The following is a 15,946-nucleotide window of genomic DNA, read 5'->3' as shown; positions in this document are numbered from 1 at the left end:
TAAGAATCTAGATTCTAAATTGTACGCAATATTTACAGAAGATCCCACTGCCATCGATCTCTCATGAACCACTGGAAAATTTGCCTGAATAGGGAAATGACATCTGGGGAGTGTATGTATTAAGACAAGAAAGGTGCACTATCAAGTATTATTTGATTGGTACCATGAATGCTCAAAATTACATCATATCTACTCAAATGCAAACACAGACTGTAAGTGGAGCTGTGATAATGAAGGCACTATAATGCACGTAGGGTGGAGTTGCCCAATTCTGGTGCTTTCTAAAGGCAGGCGTCAAATATTGAAAGATATAGGCTACTCTCTCCCATTCAATCCAGGACCACCGGTCTATAAAGACCTTATTAGATCACATTGGTGCTTATTTCTGGCAGTGTCTGAGAGTGGCAAAGTAAGCTATGGCTTTCATGTGGGAAAGAAAATTTCCACTTTCGATGACTATGTGGCATTAGAGGCTCTGGAGCATATTCTAGATGGAATGACAGATCAGTAATTTGCAAGGCGAGCATATGACATAAATGTTTGGATAAGTTGTGTGTAACTAATATTTTGTATGACAACAAGAAGAGAGGTAGGGAGATTTAAGACACCCTCTTAATCCCCGGTTAAGGTAGTCAAACAAAAAAAGAGAGGTCAGTGGTATGCAAATAACCACAATATGGAGCAAGAATGAAAACTGGCCTGACTTAGGTCAGTAAAGAAAGCCCTCACTCACTGACCTGGTCGGTGACATGCTTCATCATTGGGCCCCACTAAAGAGGCAGAGTGCCTCTTTAGTGTGCTGCGACGCCAGAACTACTGCAGAGCGGGATTTTGCGTAAAGGTGTGCAGTGAAAATATAATGATAAAAGTGTCTAAAGTGTGTAAAAAAATATATATACTTTATTTATAGACCACTAGGACACAGATAAAAAATTATTATGTGTTGGGAATTTATCCAAAATTAACTGTTTGGTTAATTCCAACCAATGATACCATCAGTCAACATGTTTCTGCCTATGAAACTGTGTATGTTTACCAGGCATTCATCAGGACCATTAATTGTGCTGAACCCTGGCGGTATGAGCACCCTAAGACTCACCCTGACCTAGGGACGTGAAAGTGAAAAAAAGTTAAAAAGGTGAAAAAGTGCATTAAGGGAAGAACAATTGCTCATTCCCGGTTACTCCTGGTTTAGGAGGCTTACCAAATTCAGGTTTCTGCACTTGTAGGAAAAATGCGATCTGCACCATGGGTCACGGGAGGGGGGTGGAGGCGTAATTGTCACACCGCCCTCACGCCAGGCACCCTCTTGGAACCTGTCACTCCCTCGTACCGGACCCTGACGATCGGCCTCTTTAGTGGGGCCCAATGATGAACCATGTCACCGACCAGGTCGGTGAGTGAGGGCTTTCTATACTGACCTAAGTCAATCCAGTTTTCATTCTTGCTCCATATTGTGGTTATTTGCATACCACTGACCTAACTAATATTTTGAACACCAGACTCTTCTGAAAAGGAGGGAGTGGTGGGGTTTGTTGGAAAACTTTTTGTGTCTAGTTATGGTATGTATAAAATAGAAACACACTGCTCTGTTGAAAACTTGTCAACGAATGGTATTAAGATTATATATTATGCGTAAAAAATATAAATAAATAATCATACTATTATAAAAGGAATGTATGACAGAACAATTTAACGGAGCAGCCAATTCACTGTGGAGTAATATGTGTTCCCTTTGTGCTGACGTACAGGCAGTTGGTCTGGGAAAGATGACCAACTCGGGCCATTCAGGGAGGCAAGAACTTCCCAATCAAACTCAGCTTAGGAAGTCCTTATTCAGTGGGGGACCAGGCGAAAGAGGCAAACAAATAACATGTGTGAAGAGACTGTAGTTCCTACTGATGTATTCCCACTGGAAGGAGGCCTGCTGAGGGCATGGGAGGCTGTGATAACAAAACTCAAATGCAGCTGTACAGAAGGAGATGTAAAAGCAGACTGCAAAACAAAAACAGGGACAGGATGCATTCTAAATCTGAGAGCGGATTTTGAATGAGAAGGAATTTAACAGTAGAGCAATTCCTGCTACTGTTGGAAAAGTCACTCGTGAATGGATAGGGGCAGGGGAGCTAGTGAGGGAGCAATATATGTGGGTACACAAACTGTGGAAATTAGAGTGGACCACATCTTCTTGCTTCCCATCTTCTGCTCAATCTTTCGCCTAACAAAGGGGGAGTGTATGGAGTTATATCGATTTCAAGTGTATATCTAAAAGAAGGAAGATCAAAAGCAAGACAAGTTTTATAATAGTGTGTGTTTACGTTTGAAAATGATCTCCCGATCTGCATTTAATAAAAAAATACTTTTTTTAACTAAGTTTTTAGCAAAGGAGAAGACTAACTCACCGTTGAGGCGTGCAAATAACGGGAAAAGTAGGCTCAATTTAAAAGCATCTTGGACAACGAGTGAATTTTCAAATGAAAGTGTGTATGGGGGTCAATTCAACCTTAGAAAGGCTGAGAGAGCTCTTAGCAAATACGTCAAGAGCTTTCTACAAGGGATCATATTCCCTATACAAAAGGCATATGCTTAAATCTCCATAAAGGGTTTTCAGCGACCTAAAATTTAAAAAAACTGCAAAAACAATTACAGCCATAGCAGTGGCCAATTAGAAGTGTACACGCTGAACAGACAAAGTAGGGATGGTCCTACCACTCATCTCAGAAAAAGGTGTCAGAAATGCCAGCTCAGTAATTGATTCTCTGTTTTGATTCTGTAAGTATGCTTTTGATTGTAAACATGAGCCAAAAACTGATTTAGAGATATAGTGCTGGTTGATGAATCCACAGAAATGACCTTCGCCGTTTACTAAGAAATCAGATCCAATATTCTGACCATTCTGGTTAATGGAACACATGTGAAGCAAAATAATCATTTACATACATACCCACAACTAAAATCTCTTATTGTACCTGAATTAACAAAACAATCTCATAGTTGTGGGGGGCTGCACATTTAATGTCTGTTCCAAAGAAACCTAATCATTTATGACATAGACATGGTAGTTGTGTTTGGCCCAAATGTTTTTTATTTCCACAGCATTGTTATGCATAGTTTATTCCTCAATACTAACTCTGCCTTAAATAACAAAATGTATTTGTGTAAAGACGTTTCTTACCTTGATTTGGTCACAGCAAGAAGCAAGCTACACGGAAAGGTAGCCATGTTTCTCTGCGTTTTTCACTTTTAAGCCTTTGAACAAAAAAGCAAGACAAAAATGTAATGTCACCCCAACATCGGCAAATCTCGAAGAGCTGCACATTAAGAGAAAAAGTGACTATGTAGAAGATCATGGCTCCTTAGTCCAGATAGTGCTTCATATTACAATTTGTGGAACCTTTCACCCAAAGGCTAGGTGTGCATACGGTTTTGAAAGTTATGTTGGGCAATAGGACAAAATATATATATTTTTGCTTGTAGGGGCCTAGCAATTGTGGTAAGAGTATGCACTTTCTCTGGATTTGGGTACATCTTGCATGGTATAGTAGAGTGAGATGAATCAAATGATCCAACAGGGCATGGAAGAACGAAACATCCCCATGTAACACATATTTCAAATGCAATCACATAACAGCTCGGGAAAGGGACTGACCTTCAGTGGGATCATGGGAAAACTTGGATTCATACCAGATTGGGAACTTTAAATGTCTGTACAAAAATTAAGCTTATAGAAAAAGGCCATGTGTGATTCACTGATTGACTAAGAAATTGAAAATGTGTTTTGAAATTAGTGAAATGTGAGTGGGGCGGTCTCTGAAAACCTATTAAGTTGGGAATATAGTGAGGACTTCCCGTGGGAGTTTAATGCCCACCCAAAAACACACTGTTAATGTCAAAAATCTTTAGTCACAGGCATCCATAGAATTAAAAAGGAACGTTGACAATGTGGTCAAAACAATTTTCTGATTCTTTCGAGGACATGATTTGCTAACTGGACAGCTCAAACATTACTTGCAACTATCAAAGTTCAGTTCAATTTTCACTAAGAGGAGCTAATGAAAAAATAAATACTTTCACATAATACTGCTGGAAAGGGTATACATACAAAAGATTTATGGCTTGATAGTCAGCTTTGGAGAGCCAAATGAAAGTCAGCATGTTTCGCCTTTAAGCAAGTGGACTAACAGCCATATCCTGTCTCAATTACACATCAAAACCAAACTGAAAAGGTATGAACACGAACTGTAATTGCCTTTATATAGCGCTTACTACCCCATACAAAGCATTGAATCATTTTCCAGAACCCTAAAAGGATTAGTGGTGAATTTGTAAAGGGAAATACAAAATTAATTTGAGCGGTGGACATGTTAGTTTGTTATTTAGATTGAAAAGGATAGTGGAGGGATATAAGAGGGAAGGGTTTGCATTTATACAGCGCTTGCGACCCCTGATCAGCAGTGACGTAGCAAGGTCAGGTGGTACCCAGAGCGGAAAATTTCTAGTCACCCCCGGCTTGACAAAGTGGCAAAAATATGTGTTTAAAACACATATTTTTGCCATTTTGTCACCGCTCTCAGTGATGATACTTGTCACCCCCGGCTTGACTAAATGGCAAAAATATGCGTTTAAAACACATATTTTTGCCATGTTGTCACCTCCTTCAGTTATGACACCCGGAGCGGCCCGCACTCACCGCACCCCCCTTCCTACACCACTGCTGATGAGAGGTTGAAGGGCTTTTCGGCAGATAGCGCAGTACTGACATGGCTATATGCAAATCAGTCGGACCCTGTGCCTCATGGGAACACCCCCTTTTGTACCGCTTTATTTAGCCATGTCTGAACTGGGGTGGCAGAGTGAGCTAAAGAACGGTGATGGATTAAACCCAGATCTTTTGACTGGGTGTGAGTGTTTGATTGATTCAGATGCTCCGTCCATCACCACCCCCTTTTGTACCTATCTTAGAAGTTGAGCAGAGATCCTAGCAAACTTTGAGGTACTTGGAAATGTTGCAATGACTTTGCGCATGCGGCTCTAAAATCCATGTCTATTATCTTAGGTACCCAGATAACATGGAGCAGTGCAAATCCTGTCATACATCATGGTACTCTGCAAGATACCAGATACCTAGAGCTTTTGCTCTCCTTTTGACACCAGCCGCAGAAGGGATTCACAGCACATAAATGGAACACAGCCACACATCAGACACTAGAATACAACAGAGGCCAGCGTATGCTCATGTGCCGTTTGCATAGACATCAACGTGTTACTTCCAGTCTTCTGTTTATATATTGAGTCAATAAAGCTTACTCAGTCCCCTCCAACAAGGTAAAAGTCAATCATAGTTTACTGGTTGTGATATTCCTTTCATTTAATGTCATCACACTTCCACTGGTTACTCCTCCTTTGACATCACATCTTCCTCTCAGTACAAGGGGATGTAATAACTCACTGTACTCTAATTCTCCTTCCATGCCTTCATCTTCCTTATCCATCACAAACATTTTTGTATTTAATTTATCCAAAATAATATTAGTGGTTAACGACAAACCTCTTATGAACCTGAAACTTGTGATGGTGTCCTCGTTTCTTTCTTGACAGGTAAGAATCCTTTGGGTTATTCCATCTCAACTACACTATCTCTCCATAGTAGCCATACCTCCCTACTGCTGTTTAAGGCACTTTATATTCCAAGAGTAACATCCATACCACCTATGAGCAGGTGGCCAATATCCAACTGTGCAAAGGGAAGGGACCTGTGATCACTGTGAGTTGGGAACAGTTGTTCTGTTTGTGCAATAAGACATGCAAGATCTAAAACTTCTAAAACCAAAAATGGCAGTTATGATATAATAGCTAGGAAACTGTTGTCACAGTTTCACACAATATTTTTACTGAAGCAAGTTCTGTTCTCTGGACTTGAGATCATGTTGCATGACTTTGGTGTGGATCATGGTGCTGTACAGAGGTTTCCTCACTTTAAAAAAAATTCAACTGACTCCCCGCTATCCCCAAGTGCTATGGCTAAATAAGTTTGATCTTAACATGCAAAATGCAAGCTTCAAAATGACCCCTTGTCTAGTTAAAAGATTAGCCTGTTTTTTAAAATGGTGTCTAATCCCTAAAATGGCAACTGCTGCTACAGCATAGAGGATAAACATCAACTTCTAATGAAACGTTCCACTAGTGCATTAACCTGCTAATTTGGGGGGTCAGCTGTTATCTCTGACGGGGCAAATGAGAGACCATCTCCACGACTCCTCATGCCCCTTCATCTCCAAATGATCTGCGAAAAAGTGTGCAACATACTCAACTATCCGAGGGAAGAGATTGGAACATTAACCCAGTTGATTAGGAAGAGTAGCCATGGAATTATTCTTCAACAGAAGTCATGCTTCAGGACTAAATTTGTGCATCAGAGAACACCAGTTGCATCGGGGCTCACACCTAAAGGACTGCCAAATAGATTTTACAATACTTACAGGGTCTTAGAAGACTGAAGCAGGGCTATAACTTCTTCTTGCTGACAGGAGTTTCAGAACTGAAACTCCCAAAGCGGGAGTACAATTCTAAAGAAAAAAATAATGAACTGCCTTTAAACCCTGAGGGGTTTCTCCCAGGTGGGGGGGGGGGGTCATTTTCTTTTCTTGACCCTCACCACCAGGTTTTTCCTGCTGGTGACGGACAGGGAAAAAAAATATTACACCATCCACCCTAAATAGGGCGGGCAGTGTGATATCCTTCTTCCGATGTCCCCTACTCCAGTGGGCTATCGAGAGAAGTATTCCATCAACGGAGACAATAAGGACTCCATCAACAGAATACTTAAGGTCTGGCTGTCACTAAATGAGGCAGGCAGACCAATGGTTTGGTGGGCAGGGTAACCTGTTGCATTTATGATGGAGTACCATGTTCACATCGGGCCTTAAGCAACTAATGATCAATGCAATAAATATATAAAACATATTTTATATAAACTGGCTGTGAAACTCAAACTCATTGCCATTGCTGCATTCCACGGTAACATGAAGAAATTATGTTACCCATTTTTTTCCAAGAATCGGTCTACCTGTAAGTATAGCAGGATGGGAGGGTGAGTGTTTGGGGTAGCAAAGAGCATGGCTTTGCCTCAAGGCATATGGTAACACAAAAGCGAGCAACAAGGCTCCATACCACTCTCCTGTGTTCGATCAACGCTTTGTAAATTCAATGAAAAGCAGTTGGCCCCTTTGCTAACTTTGGAAAGTAAATCTGCCACTGTATGAAGAGACAGAAGTAAGAGGGAAACTTGTGAGTATTTAGTCAAAAATAAATTGCTTCCTCTTGTTAAAACAGGATTCTGAGGCACACTGTCATTTGATTTCAATCCTAACAGCTTTAGCTGAGTTTGATGTGTTTTTCTATCTGTCAGTCCGTTCTTGGCAGGACAAGCTTGGACACTGCTTTCCATGACCATGTGAGCTAAGTTAGAGCTCTTGGTAACAATACAGCCCAAAGAGCATACACAGCCAAGCAAGCAGAGGGAGGAATCTCAAAGGAAACAGATTCCATAAGATACTAAATACAATTCAAAAGGTTTTGAGGGCAGAGTCGGGATGCTACCACTGACCTGTAATGCAGTGTACCCTGCCAAGAACACTCAACATTTCAACAAGGAAGCGACAGTAGAGAGTAAATGAAAGAGCAGTGGTATACTTAAAAGCACATGTAAACCACCAATTAAACAAGCATTGGAAATGCAATAGGTCTCGCACCATTAGAGTTAGTGCTTTTAGAATTGTTTATGGGTTTTTTTTGTAAATGTTTAGCATTTTTGTTTCCTGTAGCCAATGCTAAAGAATTACAAATAAAAAAAGCCATAAACATTTCTTAAAGCTCTAACTGAAATGGTCTGAGACCTATTGCACTGTGTGAGGGTGAGGGGTTGAGGGTGAGTGAGGGTGGGTGAGGGTGAGTGAGGGTGAGGGGTTGAGGGTGAGTGAGGGTGAGGGGTTGAGGGTGAGTGAGAGTGAGGGTGAGTGAGGGTGAGTGAGGGTGAGGGTGAGTGAGGGTGAGTGAGGGTGAGGGGTTGAGGTTGAGGGTGAGGGGTTGAGGGTGAGTGAGGGTGGAGGGTGAGTGAGGGTGGAGGGTGAGGGGGTGAGGGTGGGGGGGTGAGGGGGTGAGGGTGGGGGGGTGAGGGTGAGGGGGTGAGGGTGAGGGGGTGAGGGGTGAGGGGTGAGGGTGTGGGGTGAGGGTGTGGGGGTGAGGGTTAGGGGGTGATTGTTAGGGGGTGATTGTTAGGGGGTGTGAGCGTTAGGCGGTGTGCGGGTTAGGGGGTGTGAGGGTGAGTGTGAGGGAGGGGGTGTGAGGCTTCGGGTGTGTGACGTTGCGTGAGTGTGAGTGTGTGTGAGGGTGAGTGAGGGTGTGAGAGGTGTTGTTATGCAGAGGGTGTGTGACGGTGTGTGAGGGTGAGGGTGTGTGAGGGTGAGTGTGAGTCATTGTGAGGTGTTGAGGGTGAGTGAGGGGTTGAGGGTGAGTGAGGGTGAGGGTGGGTGAGTTTTATAGCAGAGTAGCTCCTTTGTGACTCCTTGTCACCCGAACACTTTTTCCACTCTTGGGATTTGATACTAGTAAGCCGGTTGCACTAATACATCTGAACGTTAGTACTGGTAAAAAAAAGCCCATAACTGGGAAAACAGAGTCTTGATGACATGTTCAGCCTAAGATTTAAGTATGTGACCTAAGTCCTGCCAACACTGATTTTTGGCTGCACACAGCTAATGTTTTTCCTAATTGGAACGTGACTTTATTTTACCTTTGTCACATTTGTTTACAGGTAGTGGTGTATAATGTAAAATATCCTACCTATTGAGAGTAAAATGCCCGCCAGTATTAGGTCAATCATGCATTTTTTTTTACCATTCACTCACTATAACTAGAGTTTCTACCCCCATTAGGCAATAAATATGCAAATAGTGCGATTTGGGCAGGATTTGAAGTAGATTTTATATAATTTACAACTGAGTTGGATTAATTAAAGGCGCATTAGTGTTGCAAACGTTTTAGATCCTAAAAAGGTGAAAGAACATGAGACTGCCCTCTTTGTGGCAATATAAAAAGTACACTTGCAATTAAATACAAGGCAGCCGTCAGTGGACAAAGTCCGTGAAACACTGGGGGAACAAAACCTGTTTATCTTCGGTGGAAAAAATGTTCCTGTATTCTTCGGAATGGAAGGGTGGTGGAATGGGGCAGTGAGATTATTCCTTCATTTTACACTTTTATTACCAAACAACATTATCAAAAGGTGTCATAAGAGCATTTCTCTCAACAAGAAACAACAACAAATGTGTAGATCTTACACCAAGGTTTATTTAGCGACGGGAGAAGTTTAGTGACTTTGTCAACGCAAATTTCCACATTTTTTAAAAACTATCTGCTTCTTTCTTGTAGATTACAAACTTAGAAATGTTTAAGAAAAAAGCAAGATGAAAACATTGCCAACATGTGTTTCAGCATGACAATTCTCTTAGAACAATATTTTAGCAAGAAATCTGGGCCTAGGCAAAATTAGGTTTAAGGACACAACTTTGTTAATGTTTTGATTGGCAACAGCTGTGCACTTAGCTAATTTCCACCAACTGAATAACAACATCCCCCACTACTACGTTTGTTCCCAATATACAAAAATTGCAAATCAAAGGAACCTCTTTGATGACATGCATATTAACTAGAGCAGGTTAGACGTACCACACACAAGATGCAGAGCCCTGTTTATTATCATTTGCACACTTTATGTCACAGACACTAAGCATGACATTTCACATGGCCTGGACACTACTTCAGCAGTGTGATTCAGCAGAAATCTATCCAGAGTAAATACCTCTTCAGCAGAGCTCCAAGGAAGTTATTCCTTAAAAAGAGGGTAAATGTATTTCCACACAAACTCGAGGACTTGTGTTTGTAGAAGAAAGCACTGGCTGCACTTAAATATAACATAATTCCAGTTAACCTGACACTACAGATCACACAATCACCCTGAGAGGTCAACCTAATCCTTCTTCAACTTATCGTGAAAGTGTATTCTGTAACCTTGGTTGCGTACACCAAGGAAGATATTCTATTCGGCAACAGAGTAAAGTTTCTTCAAAGAGTCTGGTCAAATCCAAGCACTTAACTTAAAGGGTAAAGCGCACGTTCACGCAGGCGTGTATTCTGGCACTGAATAACATATGTTTATTGATACCCAGTCCAATGGTACTCACTTTATCGACATCAGAAGGCTGAAAGGCTGAGTGGCCCTGCTGGGATTTGAACCTGTGACCCCGAGGTCGAACCCAGGCCCCGGCTTACCCAAAAGGGAATACTGGGCACAGTGAATGTGCTGTGTATCCAAGTTCAGATCTTCAGTCCATTTAGTTAAAAGATCCTGTTAAAGGGGCAGCCCTGAAAGGGGATCACACAACTGATGGGCGCTGCCATTGCCGTGCTAAATACAAACCCCCAACACCAGCTGGATACTGGTCAATGCAAACTGAACCAAGGATATGCTCCGAAACCCCAAACCAGCCCATGTAAAAACAGACTGAGGTGGCATTGCCTCATTGACCCACATATTCAATCTGTGGGTACCGACCTGTATTTGGGCGAGTGTGTGTGGCTGAAAAGTTAAGTATAACTCTTGAAGCACGTCGGAGGAGGTGTAATCCACGAGTGCCTTGTGGAAAGAACGGGGCTTGGTCTGGGTGAATCCCTGATTCATGAGTCTGGAGGTAAAGAGGGCAAGTCCAAGCACAGCCTTGGCCTTGAAGCGAGAGACAACCAAACACAGGTCTGCGACAGACGGTGATGTCACAGCACATTCCACGACTTCAAAGAAATAATGGTCTGTTCCTTGATCCACAGCGCCAGGAAGCTGCTGCCCGTACGGATAAACACTGGTGTGAGCCGCAGGGAACTCCTTCTCTGTGCAGAAGGAGCGGCTCAGCACATCCACTCAGGTCTTGGCCTTGTGCTTCTAGGCACTACAATTCCGCACACTAAGTAAACAAGCAGCTTTTCATGCACAATTGCATAAGTTGCCACAACTGTTGAGTGACAGTGCGCCCTGAAGCCGTTTATCCGTCAGTAGCTCCACTAAAAGCAGTGAAGTCTGCATCAAAGCATCTGGTTTCATGATTGTCTCGAACAGACGGCGGGCAGGGGAGGGGGCGGAGCGGGGAGAGGGAACAGACGGAGGGAAGGCCAGATAAGGGGAGGGGGAGGAGAGTAGGAGGAGGAGAGTAGGGGAGGCACGGCCTAGCGGCCGTGCAATCAAGAAGTGAGGGGGCGGGAGAGTAGGCAAGGCAGGCGGCTGGGGGGAGGGGGGAGGAGAAATGCGACGCGACATGGCGACATTCTCGAGTTGAGCTCAATGAGAGGCAGTAAGCTCTACTAACTTTAGAAAAGCAGTGTAAGCGTTTTTTGAATGCCTAACTTTTTTTTTTTAAAGTGGACAAACGTCTATAGATTGAGAAGGCGAAAATTCTAAATGAATACACCAAGGGTTTCTGCAGTTTAGGTGCCAGCCGGAAATTACTTTAATGACATGAACATTGATGGCGATCTCTCCAGATATAAGAATATGTGCAAAAAACTAAAGTGACTGCTAATTTAATATGCAGAACCTATGGACGTTAAGCAGCAGATGGAACAAAGAAAACATTTTAGGAAAATTAATCCCTGAATTGCATTCACTTCAGGTTTTCAGAACGTTCCGCAGAAGAAGTTTGTAGGATTAGGTTATGAACAATGTATAGACTCCAGTCTGTTTTGGAAATACACAAAACACTTTTTTACTTGTTCAGATGGCAATACTACCCTTAATGTTTTCTTCCCCACAACTTGCATAAACTGTGTTTGCATGACTAAATATCGTAAACAAATCTTTTTTAAGATATAACCACTGTACAGATCACGAGAGCCTAATCTGGTATGTACTCAACTAAATAAATAAAAAGTTAAACGTGTGCAGCACAAGACCGTGTTCTGAACAGATGTTTATTCTTACCCAACGGAATGGCGCCAATTTTACCAGAACAATGAACGCCTGTGACCCCTGACGCAGATGCACTAGCTCACTGAGCCACCAGAGCAACAAGAAAGGTGCACACCGGGCGAACCGTGCCTGTAAGGACGCAAAACTCTAGGAACACTGAACGCAAATGCTTTTCAGGGAGCTGCGCGGGAAGGAAGCACGCAGCCCAGGAGTCCCTGTGCCTGCCACTGCTGCACCTGAAGCAAGGAGCCGAATGTTCCAGAAAGAAAGCACTCACTCTTGCACGACTTCCCATCGCTGCCCAGGCTGAACCCAGAGCGGCAGCGGCACGTGCGGGTTTTGTGGCTGTTGCCGAGCAGGCAGATGTCCGAGCAGCCGCCGGGCTTGCCGTTCTGATCCACCTCACAGGCGTGGCTTCTCACTGAAAGGGAGGGGGAAAGAATTAGAATTTGAAAATGACCACGCGTTCATAACAGTAGGGGCGAGCGGGCGGGCAGAGAGAGTGAGGGGGCGGAGCGGGGGTGTGGGAGGAGTGCGGCTGGCTGCCTGATAGAGTGGAGAGCGGGCGGGCAGAGAGAGTGAGGGGGCGGAGCGGGGGTGTGGGAGGAGTGCGGGAACAGACGGGAGGGGAGGAGAGTAGGAGGAGGAGTAGGGGAGGCACGGCCTAGCGGCCGTGCAATCAAGAAGTGAGGGGGCGGGAGAGTAGGCAAGGCAGGCGGCTGGGGCCATGTGCACGCGCTTTTAAGCTCAATGCGCATGCGCATTGAGCTTAAAAGTCACGGGCACTGCAAGGAATCGCCACGATTCCTTGCAAGTTGGATAAAGAGTCGATGAGCCCCCATAGTCTCGCTTGCTCGATGCGCATGCGCATCGACAGGCGAGACCTAAAAAGGTTGAGCCAACTAAAATGTTGGCATTGTAATGTTTGTACTGGCATGGAAATAAATACCTAACCGATCAACAGGATAGTGGCATGAAATGGGTACTTGGTGATTGAGACTCCACTGCTACAATGTGTACTACGGTTTGACATTGTGGACCTTCAACAGGTTTCATATACATGTCAACAGAAAAACTGTCTTTTCCCCAGACTTAGGAGAATTCTGGTATCATCTGCGTACATTTGAAAGTTTTGGTTGTAAGATCCAAAGACTTCTAAAATGAGAAATAGATTTGAAAGTGGAAACACTTTGGGCACCTCTAAAGAGTGCTGTAAAATATTTTTCCCTCCTTTTCTCCTAGTTGTTGGATTGAGTGGAGTGCCGGTCAACTCCTTTCTGGGTTTTTAGTCTTTCTAGCAGAGGAAAAACATAACTCTTTTCTACAACATTCTCAGTAAACATTCAATCTACCTGAATGCCTTTTTCAGGCGCATGCTTGACAATGAAACACCGAAAGCCTTTATGGATAAAGAGGTATAAGATACATCAAGTACATGCACAAACCAAGAGAATGTTTTTCCTTTTTCAGGCGCAAACATGAGAGTGAAAAACAAAGACTTTATAGAAGAAGAGGGATAACATACATCAAAAACATACACAAACCAATAACAGAATGTATTTTTTGTCCTCAGTTTACTGAAATCCGCTGTAAAGGCTAGGTCTTGTTTTGATTAAAGGGCTGAATGGATTGTGTATTTAACTCTGCATTTTATAGATTCTCACTTGTATTAGGATTATTATGTGATGAATTGTGTAAATGTTAATGGATTTCTATGAATTGGTAACTTTTATGGTTTTAAAATGCTAAACCGAATAAAGTTGTTTGGAAAAAAATAGCCAGTTACAAAGCATAAAGTCATTACCTCAGAATATACTAAACTCTTGCTGAAGATTAAGAAATGTGACACCAGTCACTTATCACGTTGGTATTATGTGGAAATGTGAAAATATAATTTGCTTAGGCATATATCACATATCCAAAAATGAAATCCTTTTGGGAAAGTATGATGAATCACTGTTGAGGTGTGATTAAAAGCTTTATTGTCTCCATGTGCACATTTGAATTTAGCACAGACAGCAAATGTGAATCCACCTGTGTCATTCTCAACAACTAATATTTATCCTTATGCCCAGTGAATGCTTATGCACTCTTCCCTTTTAAATTAATAGTAACACTCCTCTATCTGTTGAGTGGTGGATGAAAGCACTGGCTAGAGTGACAATTGAGATTATAATCAATTTTCCTACTACTAAAATGAGTATATTAATTGAAGCCTAGTCTTTATATTTAGGATAGCCAATAATAAATGCAATTGATAAAATAAACCTTTTACCCAATGGTTTTAGAGTTATCAACAAGACATTGTTATTTTCATAAAGTCATGGACATGATATACGAGAGCAATAAAACAATTTTAAGAACAATTTAACAGGAAACTCACAATGTATCAATTTAGAAAGAAAATATAAATTGTACATGTAGGCCCTCAAAATGGTACTGCTATCCCGGAATGAATCCTGAAATATTCACTAGCTGAAGCACTGACATTTTCCAATCTTTTATAAATGGGAAAGCAAGAGTAAGAGGTTGCATGAAGAAAGAAAATACGTTTTTATTTTCTTTCTAAGGTTTTTATTTACATTACTACCTGTCTATAAGGTTCATATTCTATTCATTTTTGGTACAGCAAGATACCAGCTAATTGGGCAACTGGTTTCGACCTATATACTTTAACACTGTACTACCAATACATTTACACAAACAATATCCAATATCACTTTCATATGCCCCTTAAAAGCATTTGCAAACACATTATGTATTGCTGGAACTTTGCAGAAGTCTAAGCTACTTATTTTATTTCAGAAAAGGAAAATGCTACTTACCAGTATGCATCTGTTCTTGGCATGTAGAGCTGCAGAATCCTACACTTAGCAATAGATCGCCACCTGGTGTTGGGCTCGGATAATTGCAGTTTGTTGTCTTCTTGGAAAGTCTTTGTAGTCATGAGATAGGTGACTCCTCCCTTGGACAATCCTGCGCATGGTCATTGACTCCATCCTCAGATTGTTTTTCGCCATGATGGGAAATGATGGAGTTAGTAGAAGTAAAGAGAAAGTATGTTCATGCTTGTGCATCTAATTAAGATGATTACTGGAATGGATACAAGTCCCGGGGAGGCGGGAGGGCGTGTAGGATTCTGCAGCTCTACATGCCAAGAACAGATGCATACTGGTAAGTAGCATTTTCCGTTCGAGGCATATGAGCTGCAGATCCTACACTTAGCAACTATTGTGCAACAGTGTCTCCCCTACCTGTGGTCGCTTGTATCCGTTGCAGCATACTGAAATAGTGTTTTAAGGACAGCTTGGCCCACTGCAGCTTGCTGCTTGGCTTGCACATCAACACAATAGTGTTTAGTGAAGGTGTGTATTGTAGACCATGTTGCTGCCTTGCATATGTCCTCTAGTGGTATGTTTCCTAAGAAAGCCATAGAGGCTCCTAGTTTGTGAGTAGAGTTTGCTCTAGGAGGAACTGTTAGTGTACGTTTAGCTTTTTGGTAGCATATTTGAATACACTTTACAATCCATCTGGCAATTCCTCCTTTAGAGATGGGATTGCCTTTGTGTGGGGAAGAGAAAGATACAAATAGTTGTTTTGTCTTTCTGAAGGATTTAGTCCTGTCTGTGTAATATAGCAGAGCTCTTCTAACATCTAAGGTGTGTAAAGCCCTTTCTGAAACAGAGTCCGGTTTTTGAAAAAACACTGGTAACTCTACTGATTGGTTTAGGTGAAAAGGAGTAATAACTTTTGGCAGGAATTTAGGATTGGGTCTAAGAACCACTTTGTTAGGATGTATTTGAAAAAATGGTTCTTCTATTGTGAATGCTTGTATCGCACTGACTCTTCTGAGAGAGGTGATGGCAACAAGGAAGGCAGTTTTCCATGTTAGAAATTGTAGTTCACACTTATGTAAAGGCTCAAAAGGGGGGG

General features: G+C 42.3%; 1 protein-coding gene across 9 annotated transcripts in view; it reads right to left on the bottom strand.

Moving 5' to 3' along the window:
- Window positions 1-15,946, bottom strand: part of LETM2 (leucine zipper and EF-hand containing transmembrane protein 2) — a 309,166-nt gene that overhangs the window by 268,017 nt on the left and 25,203 nt on the right. For 5 of the 9 annotated variants that reach the window (XM_086943644.1, XM_086943646.1, XM_086943640.1 and 2 more), the window contains exons 3-4: window positions 12,291-12,434; window positions 3,176-3,249 (exon numbers count right to left, since the gene is read on the bottom strand). In XM_086943644.1, the coding sequence (XP_086799770.1) occupies window positions 3,176-3,222 (47 nt within the window). In that variant the 5' untranslated portion in view covers window positions 3,223-3,249; window positions 12,291-12,434. The remainder of the gene's footprint in view (window positions 1-3,175; window positions 3,250-12,290; window positions 12,435-15,946) is intronic. The other 4 variants (XM_086943645.1, XM_086943648.1, XM_086943642.1 and 1 more) reach the window with 1 other exon arrangement.

This window comes from Lissotriton vulgaris, chromosome 11, assembly GCF_964263255.1.
Source record: "Lissotriton vulgaris chromosome 11, aLisVul1.2, whole genome shotgun sequence".
Lineage (NCBI taxonomy): Eukaryota > Metazoa > Chordata > Amphibia > Caudata > Salamandridae > Lissotriton > Lissotriton vulgaris.
The sequence above is the reverse complement of the archived record's forward strand: the minus strand, read 5'-3'. Positions and strand labels throughout refer to the sequence as shown.